Source organism: Sebastes umbrosus, chromosome 4 (assembly GCF_015220745.1).
Source record: "Sebastes umbrosus isolate fSebUmb1 chromosome 4, fSebUmb1.pri, whole genome shotgun sequence".
NCBI classification, from domain to species: Eukaryota; Metazoa; Chordata; class Actinopteri; order Perciformes; family Sebastidae; genus Sebastes; species Sebastes umbrosus.
Genome location: NC_051272.1, coordinates 38,176,713 through 38,202,104, shown reverse-complemented (window position 1 = coordinate 38,202,104; position 25,392 = coordinate 38,176,713). Strand labels below are relative to the sequence as shown.

Below are 25,392 nucleotides of genomic sequence, written 5' to 3'. Positions count from 1 at the left end.
ATACCCCACAACCCAAGACCCATGTCCATCCGTCACCTAACCTCCTTTCCATAGACCTTGCAGGCATGGGCTGCACTCTGACCACATGCATGCTGGCATCATGTAACTTTCTTTTTTTTTCACTTTTTTTATTGAACATTTCAAACAATTCAAATTTACAAACAACATGGCTCAGATGATTGCATTAGAGTAAAAGGACAAGGTGCATGCACAACAAAAACTGAAAAATATGTTAAATTATACATGAAAATTATTAAGAGGAAAACAAGCAGTAAGAGCTGATCTGAGGTCTGCTGTCCAGCTGCCGTCTACGAGAGCCGGCTGTCAATCACTCACGAACTCCGACCAAACGGTCAAACTAGGCAGCGCTGATCAAATATGAATCAATATTCTGTTACTGTAATGTCTATTTCTCTCCTCAGATGTTTTCAGAATCCTCTTCTAGTGTACGGTTTAGCTGTAAAATGAGAAAGTTTGTGACGTGGCCGCCATTGTAAAATCTGCTGAAGGAACGCCAAGTTCCGGTCACATGCACGGAGCACAGCCAATAGGAACGCTCTCTCTCTCAATGAAATGACCTGTGATTGGTCAAAGTCTCCCGTCACGGGCTAGATGTTCTAAAGCCTGAAAACAGAGCCATGAGGAGGAGCAGAAGTCTAGTTTTCTCTCAGGACACTTGAATTACAATATGCTGAAAGGTTATTATGGGATTTTTGCCCAGTGATGACAAAAAATATACTCCCTACTGCAGCTTTAAGGGCTAGGGCTGTACCTGTAATTCACATTCTTCTATTATGTGAAGAAGTTTCAATGCATTTTTGTTTTTCACGACTTTAAGGGCTTTTAGGTAAGAAAGAATTCAGAATGAAACACATTAAACCAGGTTTCACTTTCATATACTTGGATTTGTGCAAATACAATTTTCCAAGAATGAGAATGTAATTAACCAGAAAATCATCTTTGTTATTGTCCATGACAAGTCCATAAACAATGTCCTTTTGAGAGAAGTTTTCCAGATGAGAAACTTTTGGGAAAAGCCAGTCATGTATATTAAGCCATAAAGCTTCAGAATACATACAATGGAAAAATAAATGATCAGTAGTTTCAGTATCATCACAAAATACACAGTTATTGGTTTCAATTCCAAATCGTTGTCGCAACAAATCACTGAATGGATACACTCCATTTAATATGTTAAAATTTATTTCTTTTGCTTTGGGAGCTATGGGGAATTTTAGATATTTAGGTCGTAACGTGAATAGTCCAAATACAAAGCTGTGGTGAAGAGAGTGAAACCTGTCACCAAGCAAATACATGTGTGGTCTGACAGACGTAAAGAGCAACTCAGGGACTGCTTTGAGGAGACTAATTGGGACATTTTCTTTCAGTCCTGTCAGGATGCTGATGAACTCACAGACACTATCACGTCATATATTAAATTCTGTGAAGACACTACGTCTGAAATTAAAACAGGGAAACATTTTCCCAAACAATAAGTCCTGGGTATCAAAACAGCTGGAAAGCTGTCTCAGTGAAAAGAAGGATGCCTTCTGCTCTGGTAATATGGAATTATTGTGTGAGAAAAGAAGACAGTTAAGGGGGGAAATCTTTAAGGCAAAAATTGATTTTAAAAATAAAATGGAGGGAACATTCATAACTGGTAACATAAAGCAGGCATGGGAGGGACTAAACACACTAATGGGCAGATCCAGTAAAAAACGTGATAGTCTTATATGCAACAGTCAAAGCTTTGTTAATTTTCTACTGTAGATTTGACACTATGGATGGCAAGACGGCGTGTAATGAAATATGCAAAGGTCTCCCTGTAGAGACACCAATAGTTCTCAGTGAGGATGATGTTGCTGCAAGTTTTTATAAACTGAAGCCGAACAAGTCCACTGGCCCAGACGGCCTAAACGCCCGTCTTCCTTAAAGACTGTGCTCCTCAACTAAAAGGGCTTTTTGCTAGGTTATTTCAGTCCCTCCTAGACTCATGCACTGTGCCAAAATCATGAAAATTCTCAATAATTAGGCCTGTGCCAAAAAAGCCAGGCGCAAGTAAGCCAAATAGTCTTCAGCCTATCGCAATAACCCCCATACTGTGTAAAACCATGGAAAGAGTTCTTGCCAGACACCTGACCAGCACAGTGGCGACTAAGCTAGATCTGCTCCAGTTCACTTAAATAAGAGCGACAGAGGCCCAGACGACGCTGTGCTGACTCTGCTTAACACAGTCACAAAACACCTTATGCATCCTATATCTGACCTCCTCCACCCATACACACAGTCCCGAAACCTGAGATCCTCAGGCACGGGTCAGCTCTCCATCCCCCACACAAACCTGCCAACTTTTGGGGGCAGAGCTTTCAGTGTGACAGCCCCCCCACCCTCTGGAACTCTCTCCCAATAGAGCTCCACAACGCTATCGTTATGTTCCGTTTGTTGTGTCTATTTATGTCTATGTTAAGCGTCGTTGGGTTTCTTGAAAGGCGCTATATAAATCCAAGTTATTATTATTATTATTATTATTATTATTAAAGGTTATGCCAGAGATTTATTTGTGGATTATAGCTCCGCTTTTAACTCAATGAAGACGCATATTCTCCTGAAAAGGCTCATTGATCTCAACATCAACACAGGGTTAGTTGTGTGGATCAGAGGGTCTGTGTCAGGGAGAACATGTCAGACGTGCTGCCCACAAGGCTGTGTTCTTTCCCCTGTGCTATTCTCTCTTTTTACTAATGAATTTATGATCAGTGAGACACATTTTAGACTGTTTAAGTATGCGGATGACATGGCCTCAGTTGGTCTTTTACGGGACACAGACCCACCAGGTGAAGCTGCCTATCTGACCCACACTACAGTCCTTCAAACATGGTGTCACACTAGCCAGCTAGAAATCAATGTGGCAGAGACGAAACAATTAATCATGTGCTACACAAAACAACATCTGATCACAGAGCCAGTTTCACTTGATGGCCAACATGTTGAAACTGTGGGACACTTTAAATACCTCGGTACAGTCCTGGACCCCCAGGTGAGCTTCTCTGAAAATACAGAGTATATTTTCAAGAGATGCGCACAGCGACTTTATCTTCTAAGGAAACTTAGTGTCCTCGTGTCAGCCAGCAGATTTTAGAATTAGTGTACAAAACAGGAGGATTTTAACCTTTAACCTTTCTGCCTGGTACGGTCACCTACACTGTAGATAGAAGAATAAACTGTCTAGGATTGTGTCAATGGCAGGCAAAATAGTTGGTAAACCCCAAAAGCCCTTGACTCAACTTTTTACAGAAAGGACGAGGAAGAAAGCGAGGAGCATCCTGGCAGATAGCGCCCATCCTCTCTGCAGCCAGTTTGAGCTCATGAACTCCGGGAGGCGCTATAGAATCCCTCTAATGTGTTTAAAAAGTACATCATCCCAAATGCCATCCATATTCTTATCTCAACAATGTGACTGTTTTAATGTGTAACATCACCTGTCTCTGTTTTTTACTAACTGCTGTCTGGTTTTAAATGTCTGTTGTTTTCTGTGTTTGGTGAGCCGAAGACACATTTCCACCCTGGTGGACAATAAAGTTTCACTGTATTGTATTGTAGTGTATTGTATTGTATTGTATTGTATTGTATTGTATTGTATTGTATTGTATTGTAGTGTAGTGTAGTGTAGTGTAGTGTAGTGTAGTGTAGTGTAGTGTATTGTATTGTATTGTAGTGTAGTGTAGTGTATTGTATTGTATTGTATTGTAGTGTAGTGTAGTGTAGTGTAGTGTATTGTATTGTATTGTATTGTATAGTTTTTTTCTAATAGATTTGTGAAATTGAGTTACGGTAAGATACTATAGGGTATGAGATGTGATTAAACATATTTCTAATTGTTTTGTTTGCGATGGGGATCCTGTAACTGAACAGAGACAGACTGAGGCTGTCTCATATGGAGGACCACAAGAGCCACATAAATAGTAATAGAGCATTTCATTGATTGATAACTAATTGTACAATAAAAATAGGCATTAATAAATGTGTGTACAAATTAATTTATTAATCTATGAATTTCATTCATTCAAAGCCTATTGCTCCTTTGTGGAGCATAGGCCGTTGACCACAGTCTGCCAGAGTCTTTTGTCCTGGGCTTTCCTCTCCAGTTGTTTCCATGTCAGTCCGCTCTGTTTGATGTTCGTGTCAAGGTCCTTGTGCCAGGTGTTTGATGACACTACCGAGGTATGTAAAGGCTTGTACTTCTTCAAGTGCTGTTCCCTCCAAGGTCACTGAGTCTTCGATGGTTGTGTTGACCTTGAGGACTTTACTTTTCCCTTTATGGATGTTGAGGCCTATTTGTGATGATGTGTCTGCCAGTATTCTTGTCTTTTCTTGCATCTGTTGTCGACTGTGAGACAGCAAAGCCAGATCATCGGCAAAGTCTAAGTCGTCTAGCTGTGTTGTGAGTGTCCACTGGATCCCGTTTCTCCTCTGTGCTGTTGTGGTCTTCATTATCCAATCGATAGCCAGGAGGAAGAGGAAAGGGGACAGTAGACAGCCTTGCCTGACGCCGGTCTTCACTTGGAAGCTTCTGGTGAGCTGTCCTAACTCTGCAGGTCATCCATGCGTAAGACTTCCTGATTATGTTGACCATTTTTTCTGGAATGCCATGGTATCAAAGCAGTTTCCAGAGGATGCTTCTGTCAACGCTGTCAAATGCCTTCTCATAGTCTATGAAGTTGATGTACAGTGGAGGATTCCATTCCAATGACTGTTCAACTATGATGCGGAGAGTTGTGATCTGGTCCACGCATGATCTATTCTGCCGAAAGCCTGCTTGCTGGTCTCTTAGCAGTGGGTCCACTGCTTTCTTTATCCGTTCCTGTAGAATTCTGTTGAATATCTTTCCTGGCACTGAGAGAAGCATGATTCCTCTGTAGTTAGAATATTTGCTCAGGTCTCCTTTCTTGGGGAGCTTAACCAGATAGCCCTCTTGCCAGTCTGTTGGTACTTGCTCCTTCTCCCAGATCTTCTGAAACAGTGGGTGCAGCATCTCTACGGAGGTGTCCATGTCTGCCTTCAGTGCCTCTGCCGGAATGTTGTCTGGTCCTGCAGCCTTGTTGTTCCTCAATTGTGTGATGGCCTTTTTAATTTTTCTTTTCTATCTTTGAATAAATGGACAAAATTACAAAGTATTTCATTATTTGACATATTAATGGGCAATAAAAAGATGAATTATGAAAAGAATTTACAAATTAAATATGAATCCATCAATAAATAGTCCAAATTAAAAAGGGATTTACAAAAATACCATAAAACAGTCAAAAAGTTAATAAATTATGAGAAAACTCAAGATTCAACACCTCTACCAATCAAACAATACCGTCCAAGATGGCAGTACGCGCGTCTCCACGTTTGTTTTTCCTGTGAGATGGGTTTGTTTTTAGCAGAGTATTTTCTTATCGTTGTTTGGATTATGCTCCACTCCTCGCAAGCCTGCACTTTGCTCTCCTGTTGCCTGGATCTGCCGTAGGCTACTCCTGCCTCTGTCTGCCCCGTTCCTGCTCCTCCAAGTGGTTTGAGCCCCGGTGTGCTGCCAGCCTAGGCTCAGGTTCCTCCCCTCCTCCCCCCTCTACACACACTTACACGCACATACACACACAAACTGAACTGAACTCTCTCACATAGACAATGACATTTCTTCTTGAGCTGCTTATTGCGTTCTCGCTCTGGGACTATGGGCAAATCGACCTCCGTCGGGAGAATGTAGTGGGAAAGGTGCTTTCTCTGCCGGTCTTGCCCGGCGCGTTTACTGAGACGTTGTGCAATCCGCAGCAGAGGCTGAGTTGCTCTCTCGGGGACTCTTTCCACTCCACTGAGTTGCTCCAGTCTCTACGTGTTTTCTGAGAATTCTCTTGCTGGATTTGTTTACATGATTCACTCCAATAATGAATCGTCTTGCAGTGTTACTAAACAGAGATATCTAATTCTTCTTCTGTTATTAATCTCTGGTAATGTACAGCCAAACCCTGGCCCAGCTGATATTGACATCAAGATTTGCAATACTCCAGCTGATTTTAAGTGCAAGTCTGGTCTGGGTATCATTCACCTAAACGTTCGGAGTTTAATCTCTAAATTAGATATGGTAAGGGTCTGGATAAATTCAACTGATGCTGATGTTGTTGTTTTATCTGAAACTTGGCTAACTAAATCTGTTCATGATAAGGATATCTGTATTAATGGGATATGATGTGTATCGCTCTGACCGCCCCAAGAAAGGTGGCGGTGTTGCTATATATATCAAATTCAAATTTCAAGGTTTCCTCAGGGTTCTATTCTGGGCCCACTTTTATTTACTGTTTACATAAACTGCTTGGGTGATAATGTTCAAAATTCATCATTCCATTTGTATGCGGATGATACTGTTATTTATTGTTGTGCAGCTACCCTCAGTATAGCTTTTAAGATTCTGCAAAATGCTTTTAACACAGTCCAAGCTCAGCTTGACCCACTGAAGCTTGTACTGTATGCTGAAAAAAACAAACTCCTGGTCTTTTCTAACTCTAGGAAGATGGAGTTGAATCAGAGTATAGTTACTACTCAAGGTCAACAAGTTGAGGCAGTCTCCACATACAAATGCTTGGGATTTTTAATTGATGACCACCTCTCTTTTAAACCTCATATACAGAGTCTGGTGAAAAAGTTGAAATTGAAGTTAGTTTTTTATTTTAGAAACAAGTCTTGTTTTTCTCTTGATGTCAGACGAAAACTGGTTGAATAACAACATTCTTACCTGTTCTTGACTACGGTGATCTGCTTTACATGAATGCATCAGTCCATTGTCTCCATATGTTGGATACTGTATATCATGGTGCGTTAAGGTTTGTTACAAACTGTAGAGCCCTCACTCATCACTGTATATTGTACTCCAAAGTAAATTGGCCTTCTCTGTCAATACGTCGGCTTAGCCATTGGTATGTTTTTATCTATAAAGCCATACTGGGTAGACTCCCCTGTTATTTATATGTCTTTCTAACCAAAAAACATGGCAGTTATGGGTTACAATCTCAGGAGGTCAAATTTCCTGTATGTACATGTATGTATATGATGATGATGGTTTACAGCTACACATAGTCCAAGACACACACACACACACACACTGTCAAGTAAGGTTGAGACCTCTCGACCGCCTAGACGCCGCCGTGAATCCCCTAGTCCGCGTGAACACTACCATGGGGTTTTTCCTGCGATCATACCACCATCACCACCAGTCGCCTCAGGCACGCAAACGCCATTATAAGTGAACATCAAAGGACTCTTAAAAGCACAGAGTATGTAATCACCAATCAATATAACTAAATATGATAGTCAAAAGTATTAAAGGGACTGTTTGTAAGAATCAGAAATGTCTTGTTAACAGCAACACCTGTGGCCGTTCAGTCAACGAAAGTCAGCGTCCTGTTGCTCGAGCTTGTGCTCGCTCTACATAGACATGAACAAGCATCGCTCAACAGTGAGGAGACACACGTCAGCTAAAAGCACAATATCACTCTATATTTCAGCTGCTTGGCAGTAATGTTAGCTGACCAGACGAAGGTCTCTCCATGAATCAATGCTGATACTTTGTTTGTGTCTGCTGCAGATTCCCCACGGCGGCCGGAGGGAACAGGGGTGTGCGAGCGTGGTGTGTGAGTGAAGGCAAGCAGGCAGGCAGCGGAGCAGACACAGCATCGTCTCCCCTGTGTCTTCTGACCACGGTCGGGGGGCTGGAATTGACACTGTTTGCAAGACGGGCTTCACTAGATAGAACTTTTGGTGCTTCCGTGTAGTTTGTGTTAGAACAGCATAGCCACACGCGAACGCGCATGGGACACCGACACGATTTATACGGGTAAGAAGTTACACACAGTCCCTTTAAATGCGCATAATGCGAGTAAGTACTGTATATGACAGGAGTGATTTATGACCATGTAAAGTGGAGCTATTGAAAATGTTAAATGTAAACCTCTAGGACTCATATCTTGTGACATGTGACAGTAGGGGGAGTGAGCCTCCCGTTGAGTAATAACAGAACTCACGACCGGATGAAATGGGTTCCTTGGAAGAGAGAGGGGGGTGGAACTTGGTGTGTGACACTTACACACACACACATTTTGAGCAAAGTATAAAATATAGGAAAGAAGTACATTCTGGGTTTTTCCTCCCTATGCAATCGCCGGAGCAAGTCTGGATTCTTCTATCGGGTTGGACCACACCTAAAAAGAAGATAGAAATTGCCGGACTGTGCTCAGAACCAGCAGAGAGAGAAGCCAGCTGTTGAGAGCATTTTGTGATAATAAGAATCTACAGCATCCATGGAAAGAAGATAGGAGATTGCGCCGCATCGGGAGGATTAACCCTTTCCTAACTCATTGTGGATCACAAATCCAGACATCAGGATTTCTTTCCATCATGGACTGAAAATGAATTTTGAAGACGTTGTGGAGTTTGGATAAGATCACAATTCTTCTAAGGATTGCTCGGTTCAGGTTGTGGAGAAACTGCAACAGCCGAGCAGTAAACTCTCTCTCACTCTCTCTCGCTCTCTCTCTCAACCAAAGGACATTGAATTAATAAAAATAATAATAATACATTTTATTTGGTGGCGCCTTTCTGGACACCCAAGGACACCTTACAAGAATTAATTAAAACATAGACAGATAAAACAATATAAAAACAACAGGACATGACAGAGACATATTTGTACAGACACATAGGATGGGTGATGATGAGTGCTAGAGAGAGTATGCCAGTTTAAACAGGTGGGTTTTGAGGAGGGATTTGAATGATGTGATATTTTCAGACTGCCGGATGTGCCGGAGTTCCAGAGCCTGGGAGCAGAGCAGCTGAATGCCCTGGCTCCCATGGTGCTGAGGCGTGAGGTGGGGGTAGTCAGAAGTCCGGCTGATGATGAGCGGAGGGAACGGGAGGGGGCGTACTCCTGGAGGAGGTCTGTGAGGTAGGTGGGGGCGAGGTTATGGAGGGCTTTGTAGGTGAGCAGGAGGTTTTTGTAGTCAATCCGGGATTTAACAGGGAGCCAGTGCAGCTGGATGAGGATGGGGGTGATGTGGTCGGAGGATTTGGTGCGGGTGATGATCCGGGCGGCAGAGTTCTGAATGATTTGGAGTCTGTTGAGTAGTTTGATGGGAATGCCAGAGAGGACAGCGTTGCAATAGTCGATTCGGGATGTGACAAAAGCGTGAACCAGGATTTCAGTGCTGGAGTGGGTCAGGGATGGGCGGAGTCTGGATATGTTGCGGAGGTGGAAGAAGGCAGTCCGGGTGATGTTTTTTATGTGGGATGTAAAGGAGCGGGTGCTGTCCAGGGTGACTCCAAGGCTCTTGACGTGGTTTGAGAATGGTACTGAAAAGCCATCAATGGTGAGGTTTTGAGCAGTGGTGGGTTGAGATTTGGAGATGTTGTTTTTGGAGCCGATGAGCAGGGCCTCGGTTTTATTGCTGTTTAGTTTTAAAAAGTTCCTGCTCATCCAGCTCCTGATGTGTTGTAGGCAGGCGGTGAGGGAGGCGGGTGGGAGGGCAGCAGTGGGTGTAGTTGAAATGTAGACCTGTGTGTCGTCGGCATAACAGTGGAATAGGACATTGTGATGACGGAGGATAGTGCCGAGAGGAAGGAGGTAAATGATAAACAGGAGTGGACCCAATACTGACCCCTGGGGGACACCCAGTGAAACAGCGGAACACCTTGATCTGTGATTGTCCAGTTTTACAAATTGTTGTCTGTCGGTGAGGTATGAGGAGAACCATGTGAGTGCAACACCAGTGATACTGATGTATCTTCTGTGGTGATGCAGTTGAAGATGTTTGAAGAGAAACTCCGCCGACACTGTCTTAGTTGTATAACAAATTTATTACAATAAGTTCAGTATTGTAAACAAGTAACACGTTACTTGGAGAGCCTCCAGCCGAATAATGAGAGAACTCTCCCAAACGTATACAGACAGCTCCTTAAATACCGAGCTTGTTTTGGTCAAATACTTAGTTTCCACATATGGTTTTAATAGAAACACCTCTTTTACGAAGCCATCATATGTCTCTTCAACTCTGACCCACATATATGGTTTTAGGAGAGGGACTCCCAAGACCCTGCTGACCTAGCATCTGGTATATATTTACCTTGACTAGCTCTAAATCAGGAAGGCCCCTACAACAACTAACCTTCCAATATACTCTCCTAATACAAACCATTTATATAAATATGCTGCATCTAACAGCAGACACCTCATATTCCCCCCTTCGGGACTAGTTAAAGTCCCGATAAACAGAATATGAACAAACATGTGTACCATGGTGTCAAAAATGATAATTCCTCCAACATAATCTTAACACTACAGCAATATTTAATAGAGTGTGAAAGTGAAAAACCTGTCTGGCAGCTATCTCTCCTGAAGTGTCCCTCAAACAATCTAGACAGGAAAATTCTTTCACGGCCCCTCTGCCTAGGCGGCCACATATGGTACTCCAACCCAATTAAAAGAGGAATTTTACTCTGTCTACATAATAATATAATGTTAAGCAAATACATATGGAAACCTCAGCAAATAAATTCAAAACAATGTCCACCTTTAGGCTGGTCGACCCATCGTACCTTCCAATGGACCTGTCCCTGCCTATCCCCAATGTCCCTAAGGACCGAAAAAGAAAGAAAAAACTGAGGTCCCAACATATTAGCCCCATAATGTATCGAATCCAACATGATAAATTACACAGATTATCATGCAAAAAATAACATTTCGTTCATACAATACATATATGTTATTTCATTTTTCCATCATCATTTTTCATTTTTTATTCATTTTATATTTTCTAAACACCGGAACTTATCAGCTTGTAATTCCTCTGCAACGTCGATTCCCAATGTAGTAGTGACGACATGTTTACTCTGAACATTTTCACAATGTCCTTGTTCAGAGTCTTTCATTCATTTTGATTGTCCTTATTATACTTTCTGAATCCCTTAACAGCTTGGGATCCTTGAATCATCAACCGCCTTCATAGCGGTCCTCCCCCAATGTTGTTCTTAAGGGAAAAAGAAAACACCAACCAGTATCTTTTGTAGAAATAACATACAATTCAAATCATTGAATACACTTCTAAAATAAATGTTAAAACTATAAGTATGTTAAATGTGGTTAATATGGATATTTCTCCACCAGTTCACCTTCCATCATTACTTTCTCATCCTCGTCCGAATCAGTCCTTTCTAATAATGGCATCTGAACCTGATCTCCTGGCATCACTACACCAACCCATCTCAATATCATAGCCTTCGCAAAAGTCAACAGTAACGTGCAAAAACAAAACATCACACATAACGATACAAGTACTGCTACCATAATTTGAACTAGCACTGCTCCTAGTGGCCCTAATTTCTCCTGCAACCAACTATTTGCAGACCAACCAGCTCCTTCTGATGGACCAAATGCATCTCTTATGTGCTTCAGTGCATCTATGACATTAGTTATATTATCTGAATTATCAGGAATCAAAGTGTAGCAGGCATCTCCCATTAAATTTAACGCAACACATAAGCCCCCTTGTTTGGCCAAAATATAATCAAGAGCCATGTCGTGTTTTAACAATGTCAATCTATGGCTCCTTTGGGTGTTTGACAACATTTCGAAACCTCTTATAGTTTTGTTTGCAAAGCCCTGTAAGGTGTATGTAATGTTATCAATATGATCTGCCAAAAATGTCACTCCATACCATGGAAACAATCCTATTCCCCACTTTTCTCCTATGCTTATTCTCCAATGGTAGGACTCCAGATTATGAAATTGCGCTAATTCTCTTTTATTCCTACTTCCAGAAGCAACATTAGATTGAGCCTCATCAGATGCTTCTCCCTTCTGGACAGAAAAAACTTCATATGGGAGTTTCAGTGTTGCCATATAGCAACATCCTGTCCACCCGTATGGTAGAAATAAATAAGCATTTTCACCACAAATCCACCAAATATCCCTGAAATTGCCTATAGTCACATTACCAGGCAAAACTTGATGTTCTACCATCAAAGTTCTACTCAGCTTACGCTTTGACACTTGAAAAATCACTTCATACAACTTATTCACATCCTCATCCTCACGCTTTCCTAAATCCATCATATAACCATCACACTCTGATATTCCCATAAACATTCCAGACCCCTTATTAGTTTCATTTGAGCAAAAACAGTACTTTGCCCTCACAGGTTTCACTTCCATCGGATCAGGTACCGCTGTCATCACATTTTCATGTTGTTCAAGTAAATTCACATATGGTAATCCTGCCAACCAAGAACAATTCAATCTAGGCTTAAAAAGGTTCACTGATAAAGCCATCACTTTATCCACTGATGATTGCTGTTGATACAAGAGCCATGACAGTACAGAAGATTGACATGAAGTAGTTAATGGTTCCGGTACCGCCTCCAAAATTGAAGGCCATGTACCTGGTGTTGGTACTTTCAACACACATGGACCCTTCAATTTCTTGATTGATCTCACTGAATGTGTTAACTGCTGAAACCATAAATTTCTACCTGCCCATGGGTCTACAATTCCCAACACTGAAGCATCAAATCCATATGCTTTCCACTTAGCTTCTCTCTTCTGCAATACATGGTTCTGTTCAAACATCTCCTGTGATATCTGATCCGAGTCAACAAACTCCTTTCCCACATCTACAATATTCCTCTGAACAGTCTCAGATGACTTTACAACCTTCACTTCCTCAATTTCCTTCCTACTATTCACACTAATCCCCATCTCTAACATAAACTTCCGGCTCTCATTTACCATCTCTTTCACTTTCAAGGATACTTTATCAAGTGTCTGTGTCACATTCTCCAATTTCCTAGGCGTTAATGTTGTCACCAAGGTAGTACTCTGATTGAACGCATTATCATTATTTATTGATTTCAAATTTAAAGTAGCAGCCTCTATCCGTGTGTTATTTACCTTTGCAGTGGTTGCTTCAACAGGTCTTAGGTTTGTTATCATAAGTCTCACCTTACGACTTACGTAACCTTCAATCCAAGAGTGGCTAGATGGAACAAATTTAAACTCTGGCTCTCGATATGTACACATATATTCCCCTTCATCTTCCCATGCAAGGTTGCGCACAGCAAGCGAACAATCATCCACAACTGTCTTATACCTTATATCATTGTACAATAAGTACTTCCTTTGATTATAAGGCGGACCGTAGTTTCCAGGAGGTATCAACTCCACATCCTCTCCACGACTATTTTCCCACTTGGGAAAATAGTTAATACGGCTATTTCCTATTCCACATTTACAAGGAAGAATAACCATTTTTCCAAGCTTGGATCTAACCACTATCTCCTCAGGTTTTGGCGTCGTAAAAATCTTATTAGGCACCTCTGTTGTTAGCTGTGACACATTCTCTACCATCCTAAGTTTCATAACGGAGAGGTTTGACCCTCCTCCGGACTGGCCTGGGACTCCTTTTTCCAACTGAACCTTCGAGTTCTCTCGCAACGGAGTCAGATCTCTTTGCATCCTCTGGTGTTTCACTCTCCACTGAAACATGCTCTGTTGTTTCTGGGACATATTGGAATTTGATGTCCCCAAATGCTTTTTCTTGTCCATCATCAACATTATCATTACTGACATCATCAAAAATATGCTCAGCATCATCAACATTTTCCACAATCTGGACAATCCCCCCTTGTTGACTTTGACTTTGGAGATCCTCATGCATCTGCCCTTCGGCTGCATGTTCTCCCTCATTTTGTTCCACAGAGTCATCTCGACTCTGTGAGGGTTGTACCTCTTCTCTGGGTGCTTTAACACAGTGCGATAAATGATACCAAGTTGGAGATCCCTTAACCTGAACTGCAGTTCCCGTACTGCGAACAACCTCAAATGGTCCTTCCCGTCGTTCGTTATACCACTTTCTCCTGAAGACCTTCACAAATACCTTGTCTCCAGGCTGCACTGTACTCCTCTTTTGCTCATCAAGTCTCTCCTGCACCTCCTCTTTCCTTTGCCTGTCAGAAACATATGTAGATATTCTTTTGTGCAAACTAGCCATGTATGCAACATATGTTCTCATTTCATCTTCCAAAAGGGCCAAACTTGGTCCCTTTCCACTAGTGCGCAAACAAGGTGTTGGCATCCGTCTTCCCGTGGCCAACTCATGCGGTGTCATGTGCAAATCACGCAACTCACTTGAACGACATATCATCAAAGCCAATGGAAGTGCTGCTACCCAATTTAAGCCTGTGTGCTGACAAATTTTAAGAATCCGATTTTTCAAAACTCCATTCATTTTTTCACATATTCCTTGACTTTGCGGGTGATAGACTGCACCAAGACGCTGTTTAATTCCTAATTTTTGCAAAATCAATTTCACTGTCTTGTCAACGAACTCTTTCCCATTGTCTGAGGATATCCGATCTGGAAGCCCCCACCTGCTTATGACCTCTCTACACAAAAACTTGGCAACTGACTGAGCGTCCTTCCGCTTGGTTCCACATTTGACCTCTATGTGCAGCAAACAGTTCTGAATCATTCACTGCAGTCCCCACATATCGATCGAGTCCTGCTTTCTGTAGAATTTCATCCATACCTGTGACCCCAAGAAGGCTAGCCAACAGTCTCTTGACGTCTCCCATGGCCAGGTGTGTTCCTACTGTGATTTCTTCCAGCTTTGAAATCCAAGGATATGCTCCATCCTGCAGAGTAGGTAACTTCTCGAGTATATCAGACATATCTGTGCTCTGCCAGGGTTTATACTCCAAATTCTGTCCTCGGATAATGACTGGACAGATTTTTCCAGTCTCCTTCTTTTTTCTTGAGCGCAATGTACATCTCATAGCTGGTTTTGGGGAGCTCTTCTTCTGTAACTCTTTTTTCTGTATGTACAGTTCCTCCAATTGTTCTTCCAACGTTCCTTGGCGATCAGGGCTGGGACTTCTATCCAAGCATGAAAGGCATTCCTCTATGCTTCTTTCGATTTCTCTCATAGTTTTCTGTCTGTCTTCACTCATGGTACTGGATGTCCCCAGATAGGATCCTCTTGAAGCCGAAGCACCTCCACTCTCCCAGTCTTCATCATAGTCTCCATCCTCACTTTCATTGGAGCTATCGTTTCCTAAATCCTTTTTCCTCAATGTCTTATCCCCTTTCTTTTCCGCTCTAGCCAGTATCCGCCTGACTGCAGGGTCATAGCCGCCCAAGGTTTCCTCCGAGTCACTCTGATCAACGTCGTCTCCAAAACTCTTCTTCCTGATCCTCAATCCTCCTTTTGTTTCCAGTCGTTTTGTTTTCTTCTTACTTTTTGAACTTGGATTCATCTTTATTGTAGTTTCAGCTTGTCCAAATTCAATTATCCGATCCTCCTCATCCATAATCTGATATTTACCCTCTTGACTAATCACTGGGAGCTGAGGATAAAGTTCCTGGAATTCCACATTCTTCTCATAAGGTGGAGGTTTCCTCACTGGGTTCGTATGTGAGAAAGATGAATTAACTTCAGCCATTAGTTTCTCTGTTTCTTTGGCCATTTTTCCCATTCTTTCCATGCTTTCTTCTTTTTTCTCCTTCGCAGCCTTTGTCCACTTCTGTCCCTCAGTTTCAAACAACTGGAGTATCGCAAGTTCTGTTTGTCTCTTTTCTTTACGTTTCTCTCCCTTCTTCCCTCTTTTTTGTTCCGCTTTATATGTAGATACAAGCACCTGCAATTTTTTAATTACATCAGGATTAAAGGTCCCTTTCACTGGCCAGGGTTGATCTATCTCTGTCCAACGGCGGTACCATTTTGCTGAGATCCGTGGGATCTCTTTTATTAATGGATTATTGTTTTGAACGACATCAAGAGGCGTGATTACTTTTGAAGTTTTATCGTCCTTTTTTGACATTTTAGCTACTTTATATTGCTTTTTATACATTCAACTAATTAATCAATCAATCAATCAAGTAATCAGTCAATATAAGTGAGGTTAATCACTTAAACCAAAATCACTTAAGATTATTAATTTATTTTATTTATTTGTTCAACTTATTTGTGAATCACTATTTTTGCCACAGTCAACCGACCAAAGAAATTAATTTGCCAACTTTAAAGGACCCCAGAGGATCTATTAATATGATAAGAAATCACAATACCAAACCACACAATGTCAATCTAACCCCCAAAGGTCAATCAGATTACGATTACAATGTCCCAGAATGTCAGAAAATCCAACCAAATATGAATTCCCTAAAATCAAACACTATCCCCAAGGACCAACTATCACTGGCTGCTATTATTTGCAACAAAACAAACATCCAAACTCACAACTATTCACCTCAAATTCTCAAAACAATCTCAAATTGAATCCACAACATAGTTCAGCTCAGAATAAACCAATCCACAACAGAATTTTAAACTCACCAATTGTACTCCATTAATTAATTAAATGTCTTAACTAGTCAGTCTGTTGCCAAGCTTCTTTTGAAATAGCACATATAGACAGAATGTGCTGTTCCCCACTTCAAATTGAAAATGTAAGCAATAGATGTCAACTTCCAATGATCCTAAATGCTTATACAAACATATTTTCAAACAGCAGGTATAGAAAGAGTTCGTGAACAAAAACAGTACTGGCCCTGTGCAGAGGTTTGTCTGGGTAGGAGTCTGACGTCGCCGAATTGGTCCGCGTGACACACTGTTCAGGCTCCACCCGTCTCTCCGTGTCTCCCCCACAAATGCAAGGAACAAAGGAAAAAACAAAATCAGATCTTTCTCTTCACAATTTAGTTCAATAATATTTTGCAACCCTCTTTTTTCTTTTTTTTTTTTTTCTTCTGCCAGCACTTTAGGTTATTTATAACAAATATTTTGCACTTTTAAACACCAAGCATTTATTCCATATCATTCATCATCACCATAAAAAACTCTCAATGCACTCCACACTTCTCAAATCCTTCACCATCATAACTCACTCAGCACTCTTCATTCCTCTCTATCATATTTATCTTTTACACAGAGTTATATACTAATCTCTCCACTTCTCCTTATTTAACTTAAATAAGTCTTTTTCGGAAGCTCATAGCAAATTATTTAAATCTTATAGAAATGTCCTTAAAAAGGCTCATAACTTTTATTTATCAAATTAAATGTCTTCCGAAAAAGTTCATCAATCTTAAATCAAACTTATAAAATCTTCTCTAATCTTTTCCTATCTCCCTTTCCGGGGCTTATATTTTAACTCTTATTTTTAATATCCTCCAATGAGGCTTATAGAGTTTTAACAATTTAAAACGTCCCCGAAAAAGTTTATAAACCATAAACTTAATCCTAACGCATAATCTAAACACAACACTGGAATAGTGACCACCTTTCTAAAACAAAGTATTCGTGTTCTAAGCACACACACCCATAGAGACACACAATTTCAGCCTGCAGTGCTGACGTCTCTCTCGACAGAGAGACAGAGAGAGGAGGGGGAGGAGAGAATCCCTCTTCAGCCTGCCAATATACTTAACTTTAATTTCGAAAACACTAAATATAACAAAACCAAAACCAAAATTACAATCAACAATCTATTCTAAAGTCGACTCATTCATACTGTCCTATTTAAGCATGCTTTTGCCGCTTCCTTATTCCTTTTTATTCCTTATATCTAAATTTTTGCTACCTTTGAAGTGTAGAATATCTGACAAAACGGCATCAGTCGTGGCTCGTCAGCTCACGCCAGAGAGGGCGTCTATCTACAAATATTTTCCTCTACACTTCCAGTTATTTGCTTATAACCGACCTGAACTCACCTGATGTAATATTCAGGTTTTAGGCCCGTACTAAACCGCCTCTCAGAGGGCTTTAATCCAAATCTGCGGCTTCCTTTAATCCTTATTCCTGGTTATACACCTGGTACCAGGTTTTTCCTTAAATTCCACTTATTCAACTTTCACGCAGCGGTTAATTTACACATGTCTTATGGTTTAAGAAGTTTATGAGCTCTCTTCTTCATTAACCCCGCATAGTTTTTTAACTCACTTAACGTTACTCATTGCTAGGCTCCTTGCCTTTACCCTTTACACAACATTACCCTTCTACTTTTTATTCTTAACTCTTATTCTACCATCACACCCCCCTACTGCGTTGCCCACAACGCAGTAAAACAATGGAGAATAAGACAAATTTAAACGGAACTTCACCCGCAAACATCAACACAGCATGACAAATATTCACCCACACAGAATCATTTCGGTGTGGCCGAAAACCAACACAGCCAGGGACAGCTCTAGTCAGACCTCATCCCCCCCAAACAGCGTAACGGTGTAGGCTCACCCTGGATGAGAGGAGGAAAGCAGGGCTGCATCCAGCTGCGCCGCAGCCACAAACACGTCCTGAATTCGTGACGCCAAGTTCTGATGTATCTTCTGTGGTGATGCAGTTGAAGATGTTTGAAGAGAAACTCCGCCGACACTGTCTTAGTTGTATAACAAATTTATTACAATAAGTTCAGTATTGTAAACAAGTAACACGTTACTTGGAGAGCCTCCAGCCGAATAATGAGAGAACTCTCCCAAACGTATACAGACAGCTCCTTAAATACCGAGCTTGTTTTGGTCAAATACTTAGTTTCCACATATGGTTTTAATAGAAACACCTCTTTTACGAAGCCATCATATGTCTCTTCAACTCTGACCCACATATATGGTTTTAGGAGAGGGACTCCCAAGACCCTGCTGACCTAGCATCTGGTATATATTTACCTTGACTAGCTCTAAATCAGGAAGGCCCCTACAACAACTAACCTTCCAATATACTCTCCTAATACAAACCATTTATATAAATATGCTGCATCTAACAGCAGACACCTCAATACCAATATCAGTCAGACGTGTGATGAGTAGTGGGTGGGAGATGGTGTCAAAGGCAGCAGTGAGATCGAGGAGGATGAGGATGGTAAGCAATCCAGAGTCAGCTGCACGGAGGAGGTCGTTGGTGATTTTGACCAGGGCTGTTTCAGTACTGTGTTTGGGGCGGAAACCAGATTGGAAGGGTTCATGGAGGTTGTTTGATTTAAGGTGGGACTGAAGTTGGGCGGCGACCACTCTCTCAAGGGTTTTGGAGATGAAGGTGAGGTTGGAGATGGGCCTGTAGTTGTTCAGATCAGCTGGGTCAGCACCGGGTTTTTTGAGGGTTGGTGTAATTGCAGCAGTTTTGAGGGTGGGGGGTTACAGTACCAGTGGTGAGGGAGGAGTTAATTATTCTTGTGATCATGGGGGAGATGGAGGGCAGACAGGCTTTGACGAGGATGGTGGGGAGGGGATCGAGCTGACAGGTAGTGGGTTTGGCTTTATGGATGAGCTCAGTGATGGTTAATTCTGTTGTGGGTGTGAAGTTAGAGAGGGTGCTGATGAGTGGTTGGCAGGAGGTTGCCATCCAGGGTGGGTCACATGGGGAGGTGCAGGATGAGGCCAGCTGTTGGTGGATGGTGTTGATTTTGTTTTCAAAGAATTCCAGAAAGGCAGTGCAGTGATCAGTGGAGGTATTTTGGGGGAGGGTTCTCGGAGGCTGAAGAAGGTGGTTTACTGTTGAGAAGAGGGTTCTGGTGTTACCTTGACCGGTACTGATGAGGTTGGAGTAGTAGGAGGATTTGGCGGTGGAGAGAGCGTTCTTGTAACGGTGGAGGTGTTCTGTGTAGAGTTGGATGTGCACTGAAAGTCCAGTCTTTTTGTATAACCGCTCTAGTTGACGGCCGGTGGTTTTGAGATGGCGGAGGTCAGGGGTGTACCAGGGAGCGGTGTGGGTGAAGGAGACTGTGCGGGTTTTCACGGGAGCCAGGGTATCCAGGGAAGAGGAGAGACAGTTGTTGTAGTGATTCACCAGTTCAGCAGGGGAGGAGGATGGGGGAGGACTGGGGGAGGAGTTAATAAGGGTGATGAGATCTGTGGGGTTGATATGCTTGATGTTTCTGAAGGAGATGGTCCGTTGCTCTTTTATTTTGGATAGGGGGGCGTAGATTTCAAACAGGATGACTTTGTGGTCAGAGATGGGGAGGTCAGCATTAGTGAGGTTATGAGGGGTGATACCAGTGCAGCAGATTAGATCAAGTATGTGTCCTTTGTTATGGGTTGGGAAATTGACATATTGGGTGATATCTAGACATTCAAGGAGTGAGGTGAAATCATTTGTAAAACCAGAAGAATTGTCAATGTGGATGTTGAAGTCTACTAGAAGGATGACAGTAGGGGACATGGCACACACAGAGGTTAATAATGCTGACAGTTCAGTGAGAAAGAGGGCAGAGGGCTTTGGGGGTCTGTAGATGGTGATAATGATGATGGGTGTGGAGCCTGTGAGTTGTATGGCTAAGCATTCAAAGGTGGAATGAGGGGGGACGGTGACTGTACAGACTTTAATGCTGTCACGATAAAGTACAGCAAGACCGCCCCCCCTCCCTGAAGCACGGGGTTTGCTGGTGTAATTAAAGCCAGGTGGGACAGCTTCATTGAGCTGGGAGAAATCATCTAGCTGTTGCCAGGTCTCAGTGAGGCATAAGAAGTCCAGTTTGTTGTCCATAATAAATTCATTAATCAGCAAACCCTTGCTAGTGAGGGATCTGATGTTAAAAAGAGCCAGTTTTAAACAGACCAGTGGTGCATAGGTGGCTGCTTTGTGCAGGGGGGACAACACACTATGATTGACAGGACGGGTGGCAGTGCGAGGGGGGCGGGGCTTAGTGGACCAGAAGGAGGGAATGCTTGTGTTGTTGTTGTTGTTGTTGTTGTAGTGCTTGGTGGACTGAAAGTTCCGTCTTGATCCACGATGCACGTATCTGGGTCGTTTGAGGATGTCCCGATGTGGAAGCAGAGCTGGAGGGATCGTGTAGTGGGATCGGAGAGACAGCAGCTCCGTTGCAGAGTATTTCAGCGGCAGGGTGGCGCTTGTGACGGTGAAACACAGAGCGATCCAGATGAGGAGTTTGATGCCCAACATGATGAAGTGGAGAGTTGTCTGTAATCCAAGAGTTTTGTAATCCAGATGATGATGATGAGGCTACGAAGCCAGCCAGGTAGAGGTGGAGCGGTTGAGTGTGTTGGCTGTAGCCGTAGCGCTGCAGGCTACACCCGGGCGAGGAGACCAAAACACGCCGCTGAGACGTGCAGCCGGTTAGCAGGTTAGCTGGTTAGCCAGTGGGCGAGACCACACTGTGCTGTGAACCACAGGATCACTTGGAACCCAGGAAAGCAGGCAGGATAGGCAGCAGACAGCTTCGACCAGGCGTGTGCCAGATCAGGGAATCCAGCCACAGTAAGAGCTGCATGCTTTTGCTCTGCCTAATCTTACAATAAATACGTGATTTCAATTAAAGTCTAAGACTGTGGACATTAGTTTATTACTTCTTAAGAACTGTGGTCCTAAAGTGTATAGTGTGCTCAATATCTGAACTGTTTCCTAAAGGTTACTCTACCAAAAGTAACGTTAAAACAAACCCTTGGAACTTATTTTTACAAGTTTCTGAACCTTTTCCTAGCACAGTACCAAGTGCACAGATCACAGAGGAGAGCTGCCATTAACGTGCGTGGCCGGAGACGGTGCTTGACTCCAGGGTTATTCAACCAGGCACCTCACCGGCTGATGCAGGGTGGACGTCTGGACGTAGGCATTTAGAAGCTAGGCGTGTCTCCTCGCCAGCGGAGGTGAAGACCGGACCCTTTAAACAGAGAACTGGATTAGGTGCCTCCTGGGCCATGGGCGTATTGAATTTATGGGATCTAGCAACACACACACACGCACACGCACGCACGCACGCACACACGCACCCACACACACACACACACACACACACACACACACACACACACACACACACACACAGCTCAGAAGAAATCTATGGCGAGGGAATAGTGATAAGACAAATAAGACCATCTTGCGGAAACTAAAATAGTGCTAGAGTGCACATCAGAGAAATGATGCCCTGTCTGCATCTAATGCATCTTTTCATTTTCATCAGTCTTTCGTCTCCTCTCGTCTTTGTTTCTGCTTTACTTATTCTCTCTCCCTCCCTTTTCTTCTTCTTCTCGTTTCATTTCCAGTGTCGATTTCTCACACACATCGTACTCCTGCAGCTTCAGCAGGACCAGCAGTTCATTCAGCTATTGACACTGAATGAATGAGCATGGACCGATTGAATCTGACTCAAGTCGCAATGGACAGCTTGGCAGTTTGTTGGTGCATTAGTGTTGAAATTTGCTGCTCGGAGCGTTTGAACGTTACGTGGTGCGGTGATAGCACTGAATGAATGAGCGAGGGCCGATTGAAACAGGCTTGAGCCGATACGGACAGCATGGCAGGTCGATGATGAGTTTGTGTTGTATATTGCTGCTCGGAGCATTTGGACGACACGTTGATGGCGTTACGTAGTGCGGTGATAGCACTGAATGAATGGACGAGGACCGATTGAGTCTGCTTTGAGTTGATATGGACAGCATGGCAGGTTAAATGTGCATTCGTGTGCTCCTCGGATGGTCCCGTTTCCGGAATCAGGGAATTGTTCTTCCGACTTCAGTGTGTTTGTGGGCTTTTAAGTCGTAGTGTAGAAATAACATGGAGGCTACAGGGATGTGTGAATTTCATGCTTAGAGCATTAAGCACGACACATTGATGGCTGGTTCCGTTATCTGGGATGCTGAATCGATGTGTTAAATTAACATTAATCTTTGTTAGACGTCACCCGGAAGAGAGCTGGTGTTGATGGAGCGGTGGGAAAGGCGGGCTGATATGAGAGCTTTGAAAAGCTTTACTTTGTTGTCTGTTCTGTGGAACATCTGTTAACGTCTTTGAAGGGTGCCGGCCATCGGAGGACCTCACTGGAGCGTGGTGACCCTGCAACCGGCCACGTGTTGCGAGACCGGAGTGGTCGGCTCCATGGCGGGTGACTGGATTTGTCCTTGGAGGCGATGGAGAAGAACTGCGGCGATGGACTGTCCTTGGTGAGCGTGGAAGAGACTGTGTTGAGGCTGGCTGGACTCCCTTTTCTGGACGGCGTTTGGATTACGGGTAGTGGGATCTCGGCACATAGGCGGTCGGCGGAGAATTATTCGGCTTCTGCCGCTAGTCTGCTGGCGTTGGCTGATGGAAACTTTGGACGTGGTCGTCCTGATTTCGACCGAATAAATCGTCGTCCGATACTGTTAGATCCCTCATGTTACTCCACACCCCTGTCTCAGGAGGCATATACTTGAACCAGTTCTCCCTTCAAAGGGTCTGATTCTCGGCTACACTGGGCTGACCCAGGTAATAACTAAGCAGCCAAAAACTGTTTAAACTGGTATTGAGGAGATTGAACTTTAAAAAAACCAACATAACTGGGCAAGATCAATATAATGTGACTGTGTGTGTGCGATTGAGAGGGGAGGGGGTGGCTGGCTGTCAGTCAGGCTGCAAATCAAATTAGGGCAAGATTAAAAAGAATAAGATAAAATAAAGTAAAATAAATATAAACAGGTAGATAGATAGAAGTAAAAGAATGATGGCTAAAAGGATGGTGTGGTTGTATGTGGTGTGTGGACTGTAACTAGAGTTAAATGTAACCACGGGTTAATGTTGGTGGTGGTGGTGGGGGGGTTTGATAGTTATGGTGGTTTGTTTTGGAGGATTATGGAGAGGGGTGTTCTGGTGGCCCATTGTCCTTCGTGGATTAACTGTGTCATGGCAGGGTTATAGATGGCTCTGTGTATATACCTGTGGGTGAGGATGGTGTTTCTTTCTTGGATGGGTTTGAGTCCGGACCTACTGTGGATGTAGTGGGTGCTGATGTATTGAGGGATTCGGTATGCCAGTTTTATTGCCTTGTTCTGGATGATTTGTAGTCTGTTGAATTGGTGTTGTGAGTGCCTCGATTCTACTTTGTTCTTAGGTTTTATAGTTCCAGCTCAGATGTCTGTGGCTCCTTTGTGCCCTCACTCCCTTCTTCCCCTCTCCTCCTCATACAATGGTCATGTTAACATCATTACTCAACTCATTCTCAGGACCTGTCTAGGCCTTTAGTCACTTCTTCTTTCAGCCAACAGTTATCCTCTTTATGCTTTAGCTCATCAAACTTCACTTCCCCTTTGTCACAAGACTACAGGTCCCGAGTTTTTTTTTTTTTCCATCTCCAACTTTCTACAGGCTACCATACACAATAAAGAATCACTTGTTAATTCTATAGATTTACAATACATCATAATAAATCACTGTTGACATTTATAGTCTATTCACCCCCTTTTTTAGTTATAATTTCCCTAATACCAGTACCCCCTTTGTGTCGTCAGCTTAACATCCACAAGGTCCTTTCTCTTGACTATGAATCATTCTTCTTATTTCACATTCCTAAGACCTGATCGTGGTTACATGCACATTTGTTAATCACAACCATCTCAATGATCATGTATCGTTCCTACTCCAATAGAGAGTAAATCTTAACACTTTCCTGCTAACATTAATCATGTTATACTGATTAGTGGTTACATACTCTGTGTCACAAGAGTCCATTCTTGTTATTCATCTGCGTTGTAACGGCCTAGCTTGAGCTGCCTGACGAGGATAAGGCTGAGAGAAAGCTCGAAAGCGTCCTCTGGTTCTTTCCCATTTTTCTCGACACTGTATAGAGCCTTCTGTTTGGACCCGAGGCTGCCCGTTCCAGGGGCGAGGGTTTACATATTGAGGACGAGGGATCTCATAATTACCTGACAATTGGGATGGTGAGATGAAGTCCGTACTCCAGATGAGGTGAGTGGACGGATGATGCTGCACGTATATGGTTAAGTTAAATAGCTCACTTTTATGTGTGCTCCGGGCGCTGTCGCGTTCTCTCGTTTCGGCCGTGGAATACGAGAGCGGAACAGGAGGAATGGGTTAGGCGGGAATTTATAGGAAATACGGGAAGTGGCCCGTTTAGGCGTGGTCCTGCTTACGCAAATTCTGCTAATAGCTTCAATTTAACCTGTATTTCCCCTTTCTTTCTATTAGTCCCAGTTCTCACATCCCTTCCCATCTTTTCGCTCTCATTACAAGAACTTTTCAATTTCATGCGTCTCTGTCCTACTGAACTCTGACCTTTGTCCCCCCTCCCAACAGCTGCCACATGTCCAGCTGAACAACTTTAGTAGGTCTACTATAGGAAGCCAATCTTTGCTGGGATGGTGGAGTGAGTGAAATATACATTTCAGTCTTCAGAAATTTCTAATCCTTTTGTAAATGTAGCCTATATTATCACATTAGATAACACAATGTAGTCTGATATATGATAAATGGGTACTGCAGATAGACAGAGGAAATAAGGTTCATGTTGATGAATAGATACTGTAAATCTGTACAGTTTGTTGTCTGTATGTGTTTGCATACATTACAGCTCCAGACATACAACATAGTT

At 42.8% G+C, this 25,392-nt stretch overlaps 1 protein-coding gene across 1 annotated transcript in view; it reads right to left on the bottom strand.

Annotated features, from left to right (window-relative positions):
• Positions 1 to 14,466: 14,466 nt before the first annotated feature.
• LOC119486724 overlaps positions 14,467 to 25,392 on the bottom strand; it is a 1,187,645-nt gene continuing 1,176,719 nt past the window's right edge. The window contains exon 2 of the mRNA XM_037767038.1: positions 14,467 to 18,456. Coding sequence (XP_037622966.1) covers positions 14,467 to 15,930 — 1,464 coding nt within the window. The 5' untranslated portion in view covers positions 15,931 to 18,456. The remainder of the gene's footprint in view (positions 18,457 to 25,392) is intronic.